This window comes from Dreissena polymorpha, chromosome 9 (genome assembly GCF_020536995.1).
Source record: "Dreissena polymorpha isolate Duluth1 chromosome 9, UMN_Dpol_1.0, whole genome shotgun sequence".
NCBI classification, from domain to species: domain Eukaryota; kingdom Metazoa; phylum Mollusca; class Bivalvia; order Myida; family Dreissenidae; genus Dreissena; species Dreissena polymorpha.
Genome location: NC_068363.1, coordinates 81,434,765 through 81,456,891, shown reverse-complemented (window position 1 = coordinate 81,456,891; position 22,127 = coordinate 81,434,765). Strand labels below are relative to the sequence as shown.

Genomic DNA, 22,127 nt, shown 5'->3' with positions numbered 1-22,127 from the left:
ATTTTAATTCATTCTTTAAAGCGTCTAAAATCTATATCTAACAAATGTATTTAAACCATGCATAGTGATATAAAATGTATTTTTTCTGGTACGCAAAATAGTCTCGAAAAATTTCACACAAAAACTGTAAAAAGAGAAAAATATCACCATATGCCTCAATTCAATGTTACGCAGCATGCAAATTGTAACACATTACGACCGCAAAAAGAAGATTTTACATGGCGGCGATTGCTCCTGACAAAATTATGTTGATGTCAACATACATGTAGAATTACACCATGAGTTGTTCTAAACATAAATTATCAAAAAAACTATACTCGCCTAATTTTTTCATGGACGCTGCTGATTTTGATGGAGCCTTCACATCCTGTAGTTTGTGACCCAAACACAAGATTATCCGTAATAATTCTGTTAAGCTTTGAAACACTTGTTGCAAACAGGTTATTCTTATTGAATAGTCTTTCTTTGATAAAATAACAAAGACAAAATTTATTCATCAAAGAAAATACCCTTACGTTTACTTACATCCAAAAGCAAAACAATTCGGATAGACTACTGAACCAAAATACACACCCATCAGTATGTTCTACACACACAATTTCACATCCAAATAGACACGCACATTCTGAAAATCAATAACACGAATAAGCTAGATCTACATGTAGACCTAAATCCTTCGTCTCACTGGTTCCATCCAAGGTATGTAGTCCATAGAATGTGCACTTTTTCATAATTACATCCAGGATACATTAACACGAAAAAAATGTGCGTCTTCAATGTTTTATTCCCAGACATCGCATACTAGTTTCGTGTACACCAAAAGATGACATCACATATTATTGCAAAATGACACAATAAGTATGTCATTTTATGACGCCGTCAATCAGCTGATTCATCATACGGATGGCGAAAATTTATGTCCCTTGAATAGATCTAAAGGTTGAAGGTCGTATAATTTTGTAAGGTTGTAAGTTTTCTTGACTCTAGAGATTTCTTATGAAAAATCATTCAGTGGTAGAATAAAAAGTAGTCCGTGCACACGACAGGTATATTCAGCAAGGTGGGATACAGGTTAGTTTATTTCATGGGGTGTTATAACGTCAATGGTGCGGTGAAGATGGGATAAAAGAAAATATGCAATGATAGCGGCAGATAGCCATAAAGTGAGTTTGTAATACAAAACAGTATCTGTCAGATGCCAATAAATGCCCAGTTAGGGGGTAAAAAGTAATTAATGTCAGATACCAACCTCTGCCCAGTCATGCAACTGCTCCAGTAAGTTTTTGTCCAGGTCTGACACTCCTATTGTAAGTATGGTCTCCTTGAATACAATCGTCTCAAGAGCTTTCCAAAATCGCTTGATAACTTCGAGGGTCAACTCCTCTCCCTTCTCATTTTCAGGGAAGGAAAGAAGCACTGTCTCTATGAATGAAACTTCTAGTTCTGACAGGACTGGAAATCCAAAAGGCAATACTTTTTATTTATTTCATCTCAATTGCATAAAAATCTATTATCAACAAACTCTCAAGACTGTTAATTTTGACGAAACAGTAGGTGTTTTCTTGGCTGGAAATGATGATTATTATCACAAAGGCTGAATGAAACATTGATTAACTCACTATGTCCATTACATTATCAAAGTGACAATAGAACCTGGAACTTCCCACTATATCCATTGCATCAACAGAGTGAGGATGGAACCTGGAACCACCCACTATATCCATTACATAAATAGAGTGAAGGATAGAACCTTAAACCACACCCTCAATCCATAACATCAACTGAGTGAGGATGGAACCTGGAACCTCCAAATGTATCCATTACATCAACACGGTGAGTATGGAGCCTAGAGCCTCCCACTGTATCCTAGTGTGTTTTTTTTCACCATTTTGGGAATGGGGCTGGGTTCCTTTGAATTGGGAAATATCGCGCCCTTTTGACTAAAATTGGGAAATTAATGTTGATGATTTTAGGCTAACAAATACTTTAAATTTGATAATAAAAGTGATATCAATATTATATTTCTAGGGTTCAAGTCACAGGGCTAGATTTGGGGGATGAATGACATGGTTACACTTAAAAAGAATCTTTTTGTTGGAAACCTCCAGTTGGGAATGTGAAGCCCCATTTCAGAAAAATAAATACTTTTTCAATTGGGAATGGGTCCCCCTACAAGTCCCAAATTTGAACAAAAAATCCCACTGTATCCATTACATCAACATAGTGAGAATGGATCCTGAAACCTCCCAATATATCCATTACATCAACAGAGTGAGGATGGAGCCTAAAATATCTCACACTATATCCATTACATCAACAGAGTGGGAATGGATCCTGAAATCTCCCACTATATCCATTACATCAACAGAGTGAGGATGGAACCTGGAACCTCTCACTATATCCATTACATCAACAGAGTTGGAATGCAGCCTGGTCCCCCTACAAGTCCCAAATTTGAACGAAGAATCCCACTGTATCCGTAAATCCGTAAAGATGGAACATGGAACTGTCCACTATATCCATTACATAAACAGAGTGGGGATGGAACCTGGAACCTCCCACTATATCCATTATATAAACAGAGTGAGAATGGAACCTGAAACCGCTCACTATATCCATTACATCTACAGACTGGGGATGGAACCTGGAACCTCCCACTTTATCCATTACATCAACAGATCATTAGAGTAGGAATGGATCCTGGAACCACCCAATTTATCCATTACATCAACAGAGTGAGGATGAAACCTGGAACCTCCCACTATATCCATAACATCAGAGTGAGAATGGATCCTGGAACCTCCAAATATATCCATCATATCAACAGAGTGAGGATGAAATCTGGACCAACCCACTATATTCATTACATTAACAGAGAGGGGATGGAACCTGGAACCACCCACAATATACATTACATCAACAGAGTAAGGATGGAACCTGAAACCTCCCACTATATCCATTACATCAACAGAGTGAGGATGGATCCTGGAATCTCCCACTATATCCATTACATCAGGCAGTCCAGACAACCTTCGACAGTATACCGGCCATAAGAAGATGGAACGCATAAGTAAGTAAGTAATCCATTACATCAGAGTGAGAATGGAACCTGGAACCACTCACTTAATCTATTACATCAACAGAATGAGGATGAAACCTGGAACACTTCAACTATATCCATTACATAAGAATGAGAATGGAACCTGGAACCACCCAGTATATACATTACATCAAGAGAGTGAGGATGGAACTGGAACCTCTCACTACATCCATTACATCAACAGAGTTAGGATGAAACCTGAAATCTCCCACTATATCCATTACATCAGAGTGAGAATGGAACCTGGAACCACCCACTATATACATTTAATCAACAGAGTGAGCATGGAACTGAAACCTCCAACTATATCCATTAAATCAACAGAGTGACAATGGAACCTGGAACCTCTTACTATATCCATTACATCAACAGAGTGAGGATGGAACCTAGAATTTCCAACTATATCCATTACTTGAGAAAGTGAGGATGGAACCTGTAACCTCTCACTATATCCATTACATCAACAGCATGAGGAAGGAACTGGGAACCTCCCACAATATAAATAACATCAACAGAGTGAGGAGGGAACCTGGAACCTCTCACAATATCCATTACATAAACAGAGTGAGAATGGAACCTGGAACCTCCAACTATATCCACTACATCAACAAAATGAGGAGACCTGGAACCACCCACTATATTATACATTACATCAACAGAGTGAAAATGGAACCTGGAACCTTCCACTATATCCATAACATCAACAGAGTGAGGATAGAACCTGGAACCACAGACTATATACATTTATTCAACAGAGTTAGGATGGAACTGGAACCTCCAACTATATCCATTACATCAACAGAGTGACGATGGAACCTGGAATCTCCCAATATATCCATTAAATCAACAGAGTGAGGATGAAACTGGAACCTCTCACTATATCCATTACATCAACAGAGTGAGGACGGAACTGGAACCAACAACAGTTACTATATCCATTAAATAAACAGAGCGAGGATGGAACCTACAACCTCTCACTATATCCATTACATCAACAGCGTGAGGAAGGAACCTGGAACCACCCACAATATAAATTACATCAACAGAGTAAGGAGGGAACCTGGAACCTCTCACTATATCCATTACATCAACAGAGTGAGAATGGAACCTGGAACCTCCAACTATATCCACTACATCAACAGAATGAGGAGACCAGGAACCACCCACTATATTACACATTACATCAACAGAGTGAAAATGGAACCTGAAACCTTCCACTATATCCATTACATCAACAGAGTGAAAATGGAACCTGGAACCTTTCACTATATCCATTACATCAACAGAGTGAAAATGAAACCTGGAACCTGCCACTATATCCATTACATCAACAGAGTGAAAAAGGAACCTGGAACCTGCCACTATATACACTTCATCAACAGAGTGAGGATGGAACCTGGAACCACTCACTTTATCTATTACATCAACAGAGTGAGAATGGAACCTGGGACCTCCCACTATATCAATTTCATCAACAGAGAGAGAATGGAACCTGGAACCTCCCACTATATCCATTACATAAACAGAGTGAGGATTGAACCTGGAACCTCCCACTTTATCCATTACATCAACAGAGTGAGGATGGAACCTGGAATCTCCCACTATATCCATTACATCAACAGAGTGAGGATGGAACCTCTCACCTCTCACTATATCCATTACATCAACAGAGTGAGGATTGAACCAGGAATCTTCCCCTATATCCATTACATCAACAGAGTGAGGATGTAACCTGCAACCTTTCACTACATCCATTACATCAACAGAGTGAGGATGGAACCTGGAACTTCCCACTATATCAATTACATCAACAGCGTGAGGATGTAACCTGGAACCTTTCACTAGAATCATTACATCAACAGAGTGAGGATTGAACCAGGAACCTCCCCCTATATACATTACATAATCAGAGTGAGGATGTAACCTGGAACCTCCCACTTTATCCATTACATAAACAGAGTTAGATGGAACCTGGGACCTCCTTCTATAACCAATACATCAACAGAGTGAGGATGGAATCTGGAACCTCTTACTATATCAATTACATCATCAGAGTTAGAATGCAGCATGGAACCACCCACTATATCCATTACATTAACAGAGTGAGAATGGAACATGGAATCACCCACTATATCCATTACATAAACAGAGTGAGGATGGAACCTGGAACCTCTTACTATATCCATTACATCAACAGAGTGAGAATGTAACCTTGAACCCCCCCACACACACACACACACTATATCCATTAAATCAACACAGTGAGAATGGAACCTGGAACCTCCCACTATATAAATTACATAAACAGAGTGAGGATGGAACCTGGAACCTCCCATCATATCCATTACATCAACATAGTGATAAAGGAACCTTGAACCTCTCACTATATCCATTACATCAACAGACTGAGGATGGAACCTGGAATCTCCCACAATATCCATTACATCAACACAGTGAGGATAGAACCTGGAACTTCCCACTTTTACCATTACATCAACAGAGTGACAATGAAACCTGGAACCTCTCAATACATCCATTACATGAGGATGAAACCTGGAATCCCCAACTATATCCATTACATCAGAGTGATAATAGAGCCTTTAACCACCCACTATATACATTACATCAACAGAGTGAGGATGGAACTGGAACCTCTCACTATATCCATTACATCAACAGCGTGATGAAGGAACCTGGTACCTCCCACAATTTAAACAAGAGCACTGCCTTGCGGGTGCAGACCGCTCATCTATTTTCTTTTTAAAGGTGAAGGGACTTTCATTAACAATCACAAAGGAGGGAGGGGTGGAGTGAAGAGGGGTGTATAGTGTGGGGGTGTGGACATTTATTACATTATCTTCCAAAAATGCGGAAAAAAAATGCAAAAAAAAAAAAAATCGGGGGGTGGGGGGGGGGGGGTGATTCTTGGGTGCGATGGTTGGACGGTATTTCAAACATAAAATAATAAAAATAAATATTTGTGTTTTTTAAACCGTTTCAAAAAATAAAAATTGGGGGGGTGGGGGGGGGGTGGGGGGGGTATAGTGTGAGAGTGTGGTGGTCATTTGTGACATGACCTTAAAAAAAAAAAAAAGAAAAAAAAAATTAGGGGGGGGGGGGGGATTCGGGTGGGAGGGGGGGGTGGGGTGGGGGGGGGGGGGATTCTTGGGTGCGATGGTTAGACGGTATTTCAAACATAAAATAATAAAAATAAATATTTGTGTTTTTTAAACCGTTTCAAAACAAAATTATTTGGGGGGTGAGTGGGGTCGGGGGGGGGGGGGGGTATAGTGTGAGGGTGTGGTGGTCATTTGTGCGGTGATCTTAAAAAAAAAAAAACAAGATGTGTTTGTGAAACACAATGTCCCCCTATATCATGTTTGACCTTGTAGGATGACCTTGACCTTGTGAAGGATGACCTTGACCTTGACCTTTCACCATTCAAAATGTGCAGCTCCATGAGATACACATGCATGCCAAATATCAAGTTGCTATCTTCAATATTGCAAAAGTATTCATAAAATAAGCGATTTGGGCCACATATATTTGACCTCTGACCTTGAAGGATGACCTTGACCTTGACCTTTCACCACTCAAAATGTGCAGCTCCATGAGATGCACATGCATGCCAAATATCAAGTTGCTATCTTCAATATTGCAAAAGTATTTATAAAATAAGCGATTTGGGCCACCTATATTTGACCTCTGACCTTGAAGGATGACCTTGACCTTTCACCACTCAAAATATGCAGCTTCATGAGATACACATGCATGCCAAATATCAAGTTGCTATCTTAAATATTGCAAAAGTATTCATAAAATGAGCGATTTTGGCCACATATATTTGACCTCTGACCTTGAAGGATGACCTTGACCTTGACCTTTCACCACTCAAATGTGCAGCTTCATGAGATACACATGCATGCCAAATATGAAGTTGTTATCTTCAATAAAGCAAAAGTTATTGCAAAATGTTAAAGTTGGCGCAAACAGACCAACAGACAGACCAACAGACAGACAGGGCAAAAACAATATGTCCCCCACTACTATAGTGGGGGACATAAAAATTAGGGGGGGGGATTCGTGGGGGAGGGGAGGGGGGGTAGATTCGGGGGGGGGGGGGAGGACACGGGGGATGGTTTGGGTGGAGTCTATTGTGGTATGTCAGGTAAGAGTAGTTTTGTCAAAGTATCAATCAAATCTAATCATAAATAAAGAAGTTATGGCAATTTTAGCAAAATTTAATAATTTGACCTTGAGAGTCAAGGTCATTCAAAGGTCAAGGTAAAATTCAACTTGCCCGGTACAGTAACCTCATGATAGCATGAAAGTATTTGAAGTTTGAAAGCAATAGCCTTGATACTTTAGAAGTAAAGTGGATCGAAACACAAAATTTAACAATATATTTTAAGTTACTAAGTCAAAAAAGGGCCATAATTCCGTAAAAATGACAACCAGAGTTATGCAACTTGTCCTTTTACTGTACCTTTATGATGGTTTGCGAGTGTTCCAAGTATGAAAGCAATATCTATGATACTTTAGGGGTAAAGTGGACCAAAACACAAAACTTAACCAAATTTTCAATTTTCTAAGTATAAAGGGCCCATAATTCCGTCCAAATGCCAGTCAGAGTTACATTACTTTGCCTGCACAGTCCCCTTATGATAGTTAATAATTGTTGCAAGTATGAAAGCAATAGCTTTGATACCGTAGGAATGAAGTGGACCTAAACACAAAACTTAACCAAATTTTCAATTTTCGAAGTATAAAAAGGGCACATAATTCTGTCAAAATGCCAGTCAGAGTTACATTACTTTGCCTGCACAGTCCCCTTATGATAGTTAGTAAGTGTTGCAAGTATGAAAGCAATAGCTATGATACTTAAGGAATAAAATGGACCTAAACACAAAACTTAACCAAAATTTTCAATTTTCTAAGTATAAAAAGGGCACATAATTCTGTCAAAATGCACGCCAGAGTTATCTAACTTTGCCTGCCCAGTCCCCTCATGATACACTGCAACTCCAATATATCGCGGTTGAAGGGATCCAAAGATCGCGACCGTGATATATCCAGAGCGCGATATAAATTGTCAAGTTATTCATCATGTATATGTATGCATTAGCTTAAGTTTGGCAATCTCAAAACACACTATTTACTTACCATATTGATTTGTGTGTTACATCCATATGTTATTCATTGGTATAACACAAATCATTATTCCATGTAAGTATTTTGAAATGCATATCATTTAATTTGTAATCCGAAACACCATTGTCACATGTTATTGTTCAAGAAAGCATGCACAAATTAGACCCATTTACAAAATGACGTCATTCACCTCATGAAAAGCATAGAAAGTTTGACATGATTCACCTCTCAATTAAAATAAAATAATTTACACTGTATCTAAAGCGCAAAGATTGCTGAGATAGGTCAGTATTGACTTGTGACAATTACAGTTATAATTGTATACACCTTCATGTGTTTACTGGTGCGTTTCGGCAGTTCAAAGCAAATTCAATAGAGAATGGTTAACACCCAAAATGACCTGTGATGTTTGACAAGTTGGATTATTGTTTATCGCAGTACACAGGTGCTAGAGTGGTGTACAATGAGAGCAAACAATCGGGTTAAAACTGGATTATGAATGTCGGATTAAACAGAAATTAAGGTGGGTGAAAAAAGGGTAAAATACAACTTTGAAACGGATTTTATCTCATCAAATTCTCAGATTTTAAAGCATGTTATTTAGAGATTATGCTCATCAGATTTTTGGGAGCCATAGCCGATTCGTGATATATTGGACAACGCGATATAACGGACCGTGATATATTGGATTTGCAGTGTAGTAAGTAAGTGTACCAAGTTTGAATGCAATAGCATTGATACTTTCTGAGAAAAGTGGACCTAAACGCAAAACTTAACCGGACGCCAACGCCGACGCCAAGGTGATGACAATAGCTCATAATTTTTTTTCAAAAAATAGATGAGCTAATAACATCAACAGAGCGAAGAGGGAATCTGGAACCTCCCACTATATCCATTGCATAATCAGAGTGAGGATTGAACCAGGAACCTCCCACTTCATCCATTACATCAACAGGGTGAGGATGGAACATGGAACCTTCCACTATATCCATTACATCAACAGGGTGAAAATGGAACATGGAACCTTACACTTTATCCATTACATCAACAGGGTGAAAATGGAACATGGAACCTTTCACCATATCCATCAACAGAGTGAAAATGGAACCTGGAACATCTCAATATATCCATTTCATCAACAGAGTGAGAATGAAACCTGGAACCTCCCACTATATTCATTACATCAACAGAGTGAGGATGGAACCTGGAACCTCCCACTATATCCATTACATCAACAGAGTGAGGATGGAACCTAGAACCTCTCACTATATCCATTACATAATCAGAGTTAGTAGGTAACCTGGAACCTCCCACTTCATCCATTACATCAACAGTGTTGGATGGAACCTGTGACCTCCCACTATATCCATTACATCAACAGAGTGAGGATGGAACCTGGAACCAGCCACTATATCCATTCCATAATCAGAGTGAGGATGGAACTTGGAACCACCCACTTCATCCATTACATCAACAGAGTTGGATGGAACCTGGAACCACCCACTATATCCATTACATAATCAGAGTGAGGATGTAACCTGTAACCTCTCACTATATCCATTACATCAACAGAGTGAGGATGGAACCTGGAACCTCCACTTTATCCATTACATCAACAGAGTTGGATGGAACCTGGAACCTCCAACTATATCCATTACATAATCAGAGTGAGGATGTAACCTGGAACCTCTCACTTTATCCATTACATCAACAGAGTTGGGTGGAACCTGGAACCTCTCACTATATCCATTACATCAAACAGAGTGAGGATGGAACCTGGAACCTCTTACTCAGGGTCTTCCCCAGGCCATTTAAGCGCCCCTTGCCGGGGCGCTTGAATTTCGAAATCAGAGTCCCCGGGGCGCTTGAAATTTTCCGATCAGTGTATTCTTCAGTAAAAGAAAGTGGAGATTGTCCAAAAAAATCAAGGTTTCCCTATCAGTGTATCGATATTCCCTGTTTTAAAAGAGCACTCGGTACCTACTTTCACAAGTAATCGCCATAAACACCACATGGGGTAATGGATAATCCACTGATAAGAGAATAGCATGACGCGCGTATCGATTATTCTAGCCACATTACACGGTCATTTAAATGCTGACAAGGATGTATCTGGTAACTTTCCAGTCGTCAAACTGTGAAGTTCATCGTCCAATCGGTTACGCGAATGCTTATGAGGGCGGGGTTAACTATTGACCATTATTTTTGATTGACGTCCGGCATGAAGTAAGAGTTTATCGCAGCTTGATTAGCAAGAAGTTGTACCATTTGAGTAATATAAAACCGGTAATTAGTACAGTACAGAACATTAAAGACGGTTTCGGGCATCATCATCACACCTTTTTACTGTAAACAAGTGTTACCTATGACTCATAATTAATTCGAGAAATTAATTGCAAGTGGTAAACAATTAATTATTATAGCGAGTAAGTTGTGCAAATGACTCCCAGTTACAATTATGTGATAACAATTAATTTAATTCCAGTACATGTATATTTCAACATGTCCATTTATAGAACTGATTCACCTCGTTTTTCTGACATTTATTCGACACGTAATGCGCTTTAACAAATTTTCGTTGAATTAATTACGCACACTTGTAAATGTTTCGTCCGATAATCGATAGTTAGAAGACTGATGATGGCAACCGGCCGTGATCCTCGTGGACAACGTGAATTTCATGCATAATTCCGTCAAAACATTTATTCGACTCGTAAAGTGTGTAAACAAATTATCGTTGAATTTATAACGCAACAGTTAATATTTGTTGAAATCTCAAATGGGAATACTTAAATTTGTAATCCGAAACCCATTACCGTAAGTCGATGTTAACGCGTTTTTAATCCGAAACACACTTCCGAATGTAAATGTTACCGCAACGTTAAATATTTTTGCTTCAAATTAGCAGTGCAAATTTATTTTGTGTCGAATCTTTTTCTCAATTAAAAAGAGCGCGAAAATTATGCAGCATGTACAACGTCGCGTGTATTGCATACAAATGGTGTGTATTGAGCGTTTTAACAAGCACACAACAGGTCAGGGGATTGACGCATATTCAGAGGCAATATTTCATCAAATCTATAAATAGTCACTTAAAAAATGGCAAGGTTTGTGTTAAAGAAATAACTGAAAGCTTTTATCGTAAATATTTACCAGAAAGAGATTGATAAAAACGGAATAAACGGGATTATCGGGTAATAAATAGAAACTTGAAAAACAGTAAGTATACAGTAATAGAGTCGGGTTGAAACGGATGTATTGGGGAATCGTTTGAGTCGGGATTTTACTATCTGTGCGGAAAAGTTTTAAAACAATTAAACAATATAAAAAAAATATATTTTTAAATGACTGGGGGATTTTTTTGAAGAGTCATAGCGCACCAAATGACGTCTTTTGACGCTGTTTTTTTTTAGTTATAACGCACCACAGAACGTGAATTGACACGTTAAATTAAAAAAAAATCAACGTCGGGAGGGGACCCGAACCCACCCCCGGGGCGCCTGAACAAATTCCTGGGGAAGGCACTGCTTACTATATCCATTACATAAACAGAGTGAGGATGGAACCTGGAACCTCCCACTATATCCATTACATCAACATAGTGAGAATGGAACCTGGAACCTCCTACAATATCCATTACATCAACAGAGTGAGAATGGAACTTGGAACCCCCCACTATATCCATTAAATCAACACAGTGAGAATGGAACCTGGAACCTCCCACTATATAAATTACATAAACAGAGTAAGGATGGAACCTGGAACCTCCCACCATATCCATTACATCAACATAGTGAGAATGGAACCTTAAACCTCTCACTATATCCATTACATCAACAGACTGAGGATGGAACCTGGAACCTCCCACTATATCCATTACATCAACAGAGTGAGGATTGAACCTGGAACTTCCCACTTTAACCATTACATCAACAGAGTGAGAATGGAACCTGGAACCACCCACTATATCCATTCCATCAACAGAGTGACGATGGAACAACCCAAATTCTTTCTGCACATGACCAGCATAATGCACTAGTTTTAATTACATAAAGTATACCTGAGCACACTATATCTGGGCGTGGATTGCCTTTAATCCTTGATTTTTGAGCGATTTGGTAAATGGTAGTGGTCTGCACACCACTATTAACCTTACGAACAACTAAAAAGACAATTCTAACTGCATGATGAATGACATAGATAATCATCTACACATTAAGGTAATTCAAATCGGGTGTTTTTCTGCTATGTAAAAAAGGCCATAAAATGGATCCCAAAGCAAACAGACCCGATCCAAAACCGAAATTAAAAAAATAGATGAGCTAAAAAAATCCCAATTAAAAAAAATAATTTTTTTTTAGAAAGAAGTGTCTTATGACTTATTATTATTAGACTCTATATCTTAATTTATTTTGTCAGAAACACAATGCCCCCTATTGCACCGCTTTGAAGCCATATATTTGACCTTTGACCAAGAAGGATGACCTTGACCTTTCACCACTCAAAATGTGCAGCTCCATGAGATACACATGCATGCCAAATATCAAGATTCTATCTTCATTATTGCTAAAGTAATTGCAAAAGTTTAACCAAGGTTAAAGTTTTCCACAGAATGACAGACAGACGACAGGCCAAAAACAATATATCCCTGATCGTTCGATCTGGGGACATAAAAAACCTACAAAATATATAACCATAGTTTAATATGATTTGTATCCAAAATGGCAAGGAAAAGACCTATTGTGTCAATACTTGTTGATAAAAAAAATCCCAATTCGGTATTTTTTGTCTTTAAGGTAGCGCACCCATAATGGGCACCTATCCAAGTAAAATCTAATGTATTATTTTCTTAGTCAGCATCATTTCACTGAACTACATGCAAATTTTTAGGTAGACTTTCCGTGCTTTTAAAAAAAATATACTGATTTTTTCAAAACCATCCCCGCGCTTGGCTTTTGTCCAGTTTATTTGCACCCCTGGGGTATATGAAAGTTCACTAATTCATCCAGATTTCCAATTCTGGGCATGCAGTTGGTGTGTACAGATGCAGTAAAGATGGTTAAAGTTTAAACAAGATGAAATAAGTATTCTTTTAAAGACATTTACTTTTTATAACATGGTATCTATGGAAGAGCACCATGAAATGGAAGTGGTTTCAGCCAAGTAGATATTGGGTTTGTTAAAAACAAAGCGTCACATAATTCAAAATAGTATCATTTAAGTAATATTTTGAACTTAGTTTTTATAGATACACTATATACTGCAAAAATACCTAGAAATAGAGAGATTTACCGTTTACTTTTTGAAATAAAAATAAAAATGCAACAGGCATGATTAGTATTATCAGCAGTAAATCACCAAATTTAGCCATAACGTTGTTTTAATTTTAAAAATTGAAGAATGTGCATAAAAAATGCAACATATTTAACAATAAACATAGCTTATATGCTATATTAAATCAAATAACGTTAGAAAAGAAACAAGAGGGCCTGAAAGGCCCAAAGTCGCTCACCTGAGATAACAAGATATTATTGGGACAAATCTTCTGACCAGGTTTCACGAAGATTGGAAAATAAATGTGGCCTCTATAGAGTGTTAAGAAGGTTTTACTATAGCCATATAAGGGAAAATGTCCCGCCCCCTGGCAGCCATGTTTTTTAACCAACTGGCATCATTTTTTAACTCTTCCAAGATATTATCGGGATGAATCTTCTGACCAAGTTTCATGAAGATCGGACAGTAAATGTGGCCTCTAGAGTGTTAACAAGATTTTACTATAGCCATATAAGGAAAAATGACCCGCCCCTTGTTAGCCATTTTTTTCAAGCAAACATAATTATTTTCGAACTCATCCAAGATATCATTCAGACCAATCTTCTGACCAAATGTCATGAAGATTGGACAATAAATGTGGCCTCTAGAGTGTTAACAAGGTTTTACTAGAGCCATATATAGCCATAAAAGGAAAAATGCCCCGCCCCTGGTGGCCATGTTTTTAAAGCAACCAAAACCATTTTCGAACTCATCCAAGATATCATTGGGACAAATCTTCTGACCAAGTTTCATGAGGATCAGAAAATAAATGTGGCCTCTAGAGTGTTAACAAGGTTTTACTATAGCCATATAAGAAAAATAGCCCCGCCACCGTGGTGGCCATGTTTTTCAACCAAAGGGCATCATTTTTGAACTCGTCCAAGATATTACTGGGATGAATCTTCTGACAGAGTTTCATGAAGATTGGACTATAAATGTGGCCTCTAGAGTGTTAACAAGATTTTACTATAGCCTTATATACAGTACACTCCATGCGTTTTCCCCAATTTCCCTCCATACTCCGCGGGTTTCGACCTGGAGGGAGATTAAGAAAATCCCGCTTTACGCGGCGTTTGCATGATTTTGGACGCTGCGGTTAACGATCGGCAAAACTGATAAGCCGACGCGGCGGCCCTCGGCGTTGGCAACGCGGGGGAAACTCCGCGTTTTACGAGATAACGATCAATTTAATTTTGTTTGACTTCCTGATTTTCAAATAAAATTACATTTATTACAAGTACATACATGTACATGTAGTATAATATTTACAATTAAAAAAAAACAATCAAGATAGATCGATCCCGACGTGGTTGTAGAAGTAGTTGTTGTTGTATAGAAAACTCGTTGATTTACGACACACAAAACGTCGTATTTTAATTAATACTTACCAATTAATATAAACACAGTTTGCAACATTGTTTTTATTTTGATAATTTAATCCAAAGTTTTCATGTTAGCGGGTGATTTTCTATACTGAACATGTATATAAATGACCAAGGACCCTAAAAATCTCGCAAATCTGTGTGAATTGACAGTTTGACGTAATCAAAGAAAAGCCGCTTCCTGTCTAAAGGCATAACTTACTAAAGTAAACACGTTCAACGAATGCATAAGGAATGGTTTTAATTGTCGGAACAAAGTCAATTCTCTGCTCGCTAATGCATTGATTTTCTCTTTGTTTGTAGGTTATTCCATTGATTGCTAAAAGGTGGTAACTATTGAGTTGATAATTGCATTTAATATTCACAGGTGTATTCTTGTTGCGTCGACATTCTAAACAATGTTTACCAGTAATTATGGACCAAATCGGCAGAGTGACATTCACACATGTTAATCCCTTTTGTCAAAACACCGCAGACAGCAGTCTACACAATAGGTCAGTAGACAAGCTTTGCGTGTTTTCATAACGTCAAACACTTAAAATCCAGTTCCACCCAGATGTCTTCTTTAATCAGTTTACAATACAATTAGTGTTAAAATAATTACTCTACTAAAATACCGTAACGATAAATTCGGCGTGTTCGATTTGAAATTATTTTAGAGGAAATATCAACTTATTCGCGATATAATTTCGTTAATAAATACCAAAGGAACTTTTAACCGAAATCAACAAAATTCAATGTTCTCTGCGCTACAAAGTTTGTATAAAAAAAATCAATACACGCACGCTTTGCAGGAGTATACATTGTTCCTTGACCTTGTACATTGCAGCATAATTTTCGCGCGCTTTTGTCGGGAATGACTGTATATTGGAAGCATTTGTAAACGTCATGTTAACAATTAAAAATCGTAGTGTGTTTCGGATTACTAATTATTATTCTCATTTTGAAATTTTACGGAACATTTATTCTTGTGTCATATGTGTTATTATTTAAATTTATTAATTTATTTATTTATTAATTTGTCAAATGTATTATATAAGACTTAATTCATATTGTAGACGTACCTGTGAATTAAAAAAACATAATTTTTATACGTATTAATTTTCTATACAATTATCTTTTTTATACATGTACTACAGTATTTAAACAATTTATTATAACAATGTTTTTATTTTTTGGCATGCCCAGTAGCACACTGCTAACGCGGCGTTGCGCGGCGATCACTGATAAGAACGGAAAGTGTCTGCATTTACCGACTAGCCTAAAGTAATACACGCCGAGGGAATTAGCGAACGCGGCGTAACGCCGAGCGTTTTATCGAGTTCACCTGGCTCTTCCAACGCCGCGTGAACACTCGCTAGCAGAAAAAAAAACGCGGAGGGAGCGCGTTTTTTGGGGAAAACGCGTGGAGTGTACTGTAGCCATATAAGAAAAAATGCTCCGCCCCTTGGCGGCCATGTTTTTCAAGCAACGTAACCATTTTCGAACTCATCCAAGATATCATTAAGACAAATCTTCTGACCATATTTCATCAAGATTGGAAAATAAATGTGGCCTTTAGAGTGTTAACAAGATTTTACTATAGCCATATAAGGAAAAATGCCCCTCCCCCTGGCAGCCATGTTTTTCACCAAACGGCATCATTTTCGAACTCGTCTAAGATATTATTGGGATGAATCTTCTGACCAAGTTTCTTGAAGATTGGACAATAAATGTGGCCTCTAGAGTGTTAACAAGATTTTACTTTAGCCATATATAGTCGTATAAGGAAAAATGCCCCGCCCCTTGGCAGCCATGTTTTTCAAGCCAAGGTTACCATTTTTGAACTCATCCAAGATATCAGTGGGACAAATCTTCTGACCAAATTTCATGAAGATCAGAAAATAAATGTGGCCTCTAGAGTGATAACAAGGTTTTACTATAGCCATATAAGGAAAAATGCCATGCTAACTGGCATCATTTTCGAACTCGTCCAAGATATTATTGGGATGAATCTTCTGACCAAGTTTTATGAAGATCAGACAATAACTGTGGCCTCTAGAGTGTTAACAAGATTTTACTATAGCCATATAAGGAAAAATGCCCTGCCCCTTGGCAGCCATGTTTTTCAAGCAAACGTAACCTTTTTTGAACTCATCCAAGATATCATTGAAACCAATCTTTTGACCAAATTTCATGAAGATTGGACAATAAATGTGGACTCTAGAGAGTTAACAAGGCAAATGTTGACGCCACACAACGGACAACAGACGACGGACAAAAAGCGATCACAAAAGCTCACCATGAGCACGTTGTGCTCAGGTGAGCTAATAAAACGGGTCGCAAAAAAGAATGCCTTTTCGGTAGAATTCGAACCTGCTTGGGAAAATCCCACAAGATTTCAAGTCTATCGCCTTAACCACTCGGCCAAGGCAACTTTACCCAGGCTCTTCAATCTTTGAAGAAATCGCGGGAAATTATTATGGCTGCGCTACCTTAAAAAATTTCCAAAACTGACACTTTTATTGATTAAAAAAATCCCAATTTGACCAGACTCCTTTTCCTAAAATGGCTGGAAAAAAACCTGCAAATGTAAAAGTGTAAGTGTGATCCACACAGAAGGTATAGAACAGCTGAAAACACGAGCATGAGGATGAACAGGCGGACAAAGGGCAAGTGTATTATATGCTAAATGCCATCCGCACTGTTGGGGCATACTAATCAATAAGAAAGAGTGTTCTCATACCTCTATCTACTGCTTCCTGCAAAACATCTATTGATGCATTCTGACACAGGAATATCTTCACTGAAATTAGAAAGCACTGTGTTACAGTGAGAACTTTCTTACCAATATAACGTTTTTACTCCAACCTCCTATTTCGGTCTAGAGCGTTTTCTTGACAGCGTCTGATGTGGTTATTGTATAATGACTCAAATTTAATCGATAAGAGACTAAACATTACTGGGGAATTTGACAGTTTGAGTGCGAATATCTATTGTTCGGTGCAATACAGGTGTGAAAATAATTTGTGTTTTGTGTATGTGCCATCGATCTTTTTAATAATTGACAGCTCTGACAAATTTTACAAAACATGTTTCAAATCATTGTTATTTGTAGACAATATAAATATATATATCGTCTGCTAAAATGCAATTGAAAACGTAACAGGCCAAGAGAAATTTAATTAGCAATAAAGACGATTTATTCCATCCAAACGTAGGGTAATTGTTAACAGGAATTCATGGGAAGCACGTTTTTATGCATGACTGAGTATGATGCAAAAAAACATTGCTTTGTATCATATAACATTAAATATAATTTAAACTCACTCACTCTTTGGTTGTTACAATCAAATCTGAACAGTGCCCTATGGAATCGCTGTCCCATAATGCACTGTTCATGTTACACTTCCGAAAAATGGAGTATGTTTGTGTTTATGAAATTCTTAAACACATTTGAGGTCATTAATGGTCAGAATAATTTTTTTTAGATTGATGTATTTATTAGATAGGATAATCGGATATATATGCACATTAGAAAAGTGGTATGTATACAGTTCTCGATACTGTAGGGTTTATATGCATGTAATGGCGAATGACAACACAACCTGGCAATAATTTATGAATGCTCAGAACGCGAATCCGTTTATAACTCTGTCTTGAGACTTGGACCCGTCATGCGTGTAATATTGGAGTAACACTTAGGATTACACACTAAACATAGCTTTGAGAAAGCAAAAACCTTGCTTTTAATTTCCAAATTGTTGGTCAATACAGAAATTACAATTAAATAAATAAATGCTGACTTGACATTAGGTTCAAGAAACACAGTACTCATAACAGGAGGGTCAAAGGCCCTACATCACTCACTTGGAAACCTCACAGAACTAACCTGCACTGATGCACTTTGACTTTTGTTTTCTTGTATGTAAATTGTCAAAGGCGTTTTGCCATTGTTCAGATAAAAAAAGATATGTGTTTGTCAGAAACAAAATGCCCCCTATTGCGCCGCTTTGAAGCTATATATTTGACCTTTGACCTTGGAAGGATGACCTTGACCTTTCACCATTCAAAATGTGCAGCCGCATGATGTGCATGCCAAATATCAAGTTGCTATCTTCAATAATGCAAAAGTTATTGCAAAACTTTAACCAAGGTTAAAGTTTTGGGACACACAAGACACAATGATGAAAGACAGACAGACAGGCCAAAAACAATATACCCCCGATCTTTCTATCAGGGGGCATGAAAAACTTTAAACTTTACCACTTTGAGAAAACAAATACTAGAGTGACATAATGGTATCTTTTACTGTGATAATTATGGAAATTTTTTCCAAATAAAATAAGTCCACATATGTTACACGTTATTAATTAAATTATCTCTAATTCGTACTTTACATCTTGAAGGGACTGTTTTTCCAGACAACAAGTTGCATTGTAAAATTGTGATTTCGTTTATATCTAGAAAAAATATCAATTCAAAATCGTTTGCTATACTATTTTTTTGAAATACACTCAACAAAATTGTTAATTAAAGTAGAATATCTCCTTGCTTTCTGCGCTACAAAGTTTTTATTCACATATACACCAACACTATCCATGCAGAGGACATCAAGCATAGCTTTTTTGCGCTTTTTATCATGACAAATGATTGACAAAATATACATAAGCACTGTTTATTTGCAATTAGAACGTGTTAAGGTCACATCAACAATAACATTTTGCTGTTCTGAATTATTTTTAATGTGCTTTTGAATACTTTCAGGGAACAATACAGTATTTCTGACTTATAATATTTAAAAGAGAGAGTTGTGTTGAATGTGAAGATGAAAATTGTCTCTCCAAAAAAGGCTTACTTTACAAAGTCAAACAAGAGTTATACGGTCTAAGACATATGTCCCCCAAAGAGGGCTTGGAACTAGTGACCCAAATTTCAATAGGGGTCATCAACTGTCCAAGGCCAACACACATGTGAAGTATTTAAGGACCACAATGGAAATAAGGGCTTGCTCTTTTTTGTGTTATCCTTGGTTTGGTGAGCATGTCATAGTTTATTGTACATGATATAGTTTTTAATAATTGCTTAATATTTTATTCTATGTTATGTTGTGAACTGTGTATATGCTTCCTATGCCGAAATAAATCTATCTATCTATCTAAGCCAATTGGTCAATTCGTTGACAATTATTGATCCGAAACAATTTTCACACTGATGGTGACAGTGACCTTGAGCTTTGACCTAGTGACCCCTATTTGGATAGGGGTCATCTACTGTCCAAGGCCAATGCAAAAGGGAATATAGAGCCAAAAGGTCCTTTCGTTGACAAATAATTGATCGGAAACGATTTTCCCACTTATTGTAACAGTGACCATGACCTTTGACCTAATGACCACAATTTCAATAGGTGTCAGCTACTGTCCAAGGCCATGCACATGTGAAGTATTAAGCCAATTGGTCTATTCCTTGAAACACTGTATTATGTGAAGTTGGAATAAGACATCAACTTGGGAATAAATTGTGTTTTTTCAACTTGCATTATATGCAGTTTTACATGTCGTATTTATTTACCGGGTAGTTAGACAAATTATAATTAAAATAGATACTTACATATATAATAGTTTCATTTAAATTGATTTTACTACAAAACTGGATTTTTGTGTGATTTTTTTTGTTAATCCTCATAAAATAAAACTGTGTCATTGCATCGCATGAACACAGTTTTAAAATACAGTTAAAATGATAAAAATACCATCACTGTAAATGAAGTCATGGAAAATTGCTTATTAAGCTTGAAGTATAGATACAATATTACAAAAATTAATTCAGATCTTGAAATGATTAGTTTTGTTTGAGAAAGTCACCAAAAAGATATCCATTCCCAGTTTGATGTCTTATTCCAATTTCACATAATACAGTGTTTTTTGTTTTTTTTATTCAATATAAAACATACAATGTAAATATGTGCATAAGCAAGAACAAAAGTGGTATAATACAACAGTAATAATGTCACACATATTATACATGATATGCTAGCATATACTTTTTTTTTTTTTTGCTTTGCTTGCCTGTGGTGTATGCTGTTATTTTTAAATGTAATAATCAATCCTATAGATGATTTGCGTAGAGTTAGGTAAAAGACAACTGGACTGGGTTATGAAAGTTTATGTGTTTCCATTTTTGTTCAAAAATATGAAGTTTATCGTTGTTAAGGGCTATTTATTTTTCAATTTGGATCTTTAATTTTAAATAGTTTATAAAACAGTTGAAAGTAGGTATTTGTTTTTTGTATTTGAAGCTAAATATAAAATATTTCATGAGTATGATAATGTGGTTCACAGTGTTATTGATTTCTGGTATTTTAAAAGTATTCACACCGAAACTGATATTTAAGAGAGACAGTTTTAATTTTAATTGTTGTTTCTCTAGAAATGTTGTTAACTGGTTCCATAGAATTTGAATATGTTTGCACTCCCAGAAAAGGTGTTCTATTGTTTCAATGTGTTCGCTGCATATATCACATAAATTTGTGTTGGATAGGTTGCACTTAAAAAGGTATTTATTTGTAGCTATGATTCTATGGACATATTTATATTGAAAATTTCTCAGTGTGCTATCTATAGTTGTTTAATATGGAATGATAAATATTTGTTTCCAATTAAATTCTTGTTCTAGAAGAAGGCTTTGCCATTTATTTTGAATCTTGGAGTTTTCTGCAGGGTGTTTAATTTGTAGTTTGTTAAATATTTTGTTTGTTTTGTTTTGTTTTGCAAGTATGTTTTTCGTGAATGATGTTTGAGTACATGGTGTGTTATTTGTATTAATTGTAGATTTAATATGTATGGGTATGCTTTTAATTAATGTGTAATACATTAGGAAATTGCCTGAAGGTATTCCGTATATATAACATATATTCTCAAAAGAGTAAAAGTCTTTTATTCTGTAATCGTACAATTGGTCGACATATTTAATGTTTTGTTCAAACCAATGTTTATAAAAAAAAGTCTTATTGCTTGAAGTTATGTCTTCATTGTTCCATAAAATAGTTTTACTGGTGATTTGGGTTTCTAGATTATGAGTAACATTAGTCCATGCCGATAAAACATTAGATAGAAAAATGTTTTCGTTTGCAATTCCATGCAAAATGGTATTGCTGATGTTACATTCAAAAAGTAAGGAGTCACCATATTTTTTTAGGATTT

The 22,127-nt window shown here is 36.8% G+C and overlaps 1 protein-coding gene across 1 annotated transcript in view; it reads right to left on the bottom strand.

Moving 5' to 3' along the window:
• LOC127844006 (glutamate--cysteine ligase regulatory subunit-like) overlaps positions 1-22,127 on the bottom strand; it is a 94,307-nt gene that overhangs the window by 17,257 nt on the left and 54,923 nt on the right. Inside the window, exons 4-5 of the mRNA XM_052373973.1 lie at positions 17,672-17,731; positions 1,250-1,452 (exon numbers count right to left, since the gene is read on the bottom strand). Of these exons, the coding sequence (XP_052229933.1) occupies positions 1,250-1,452; positions 17,672-17,731 (263 nt within the window). The remainder of the gene's footprint in view (positions 1-1,249; positions 1,453-17,671; positions 17,732-22,127) is intronic.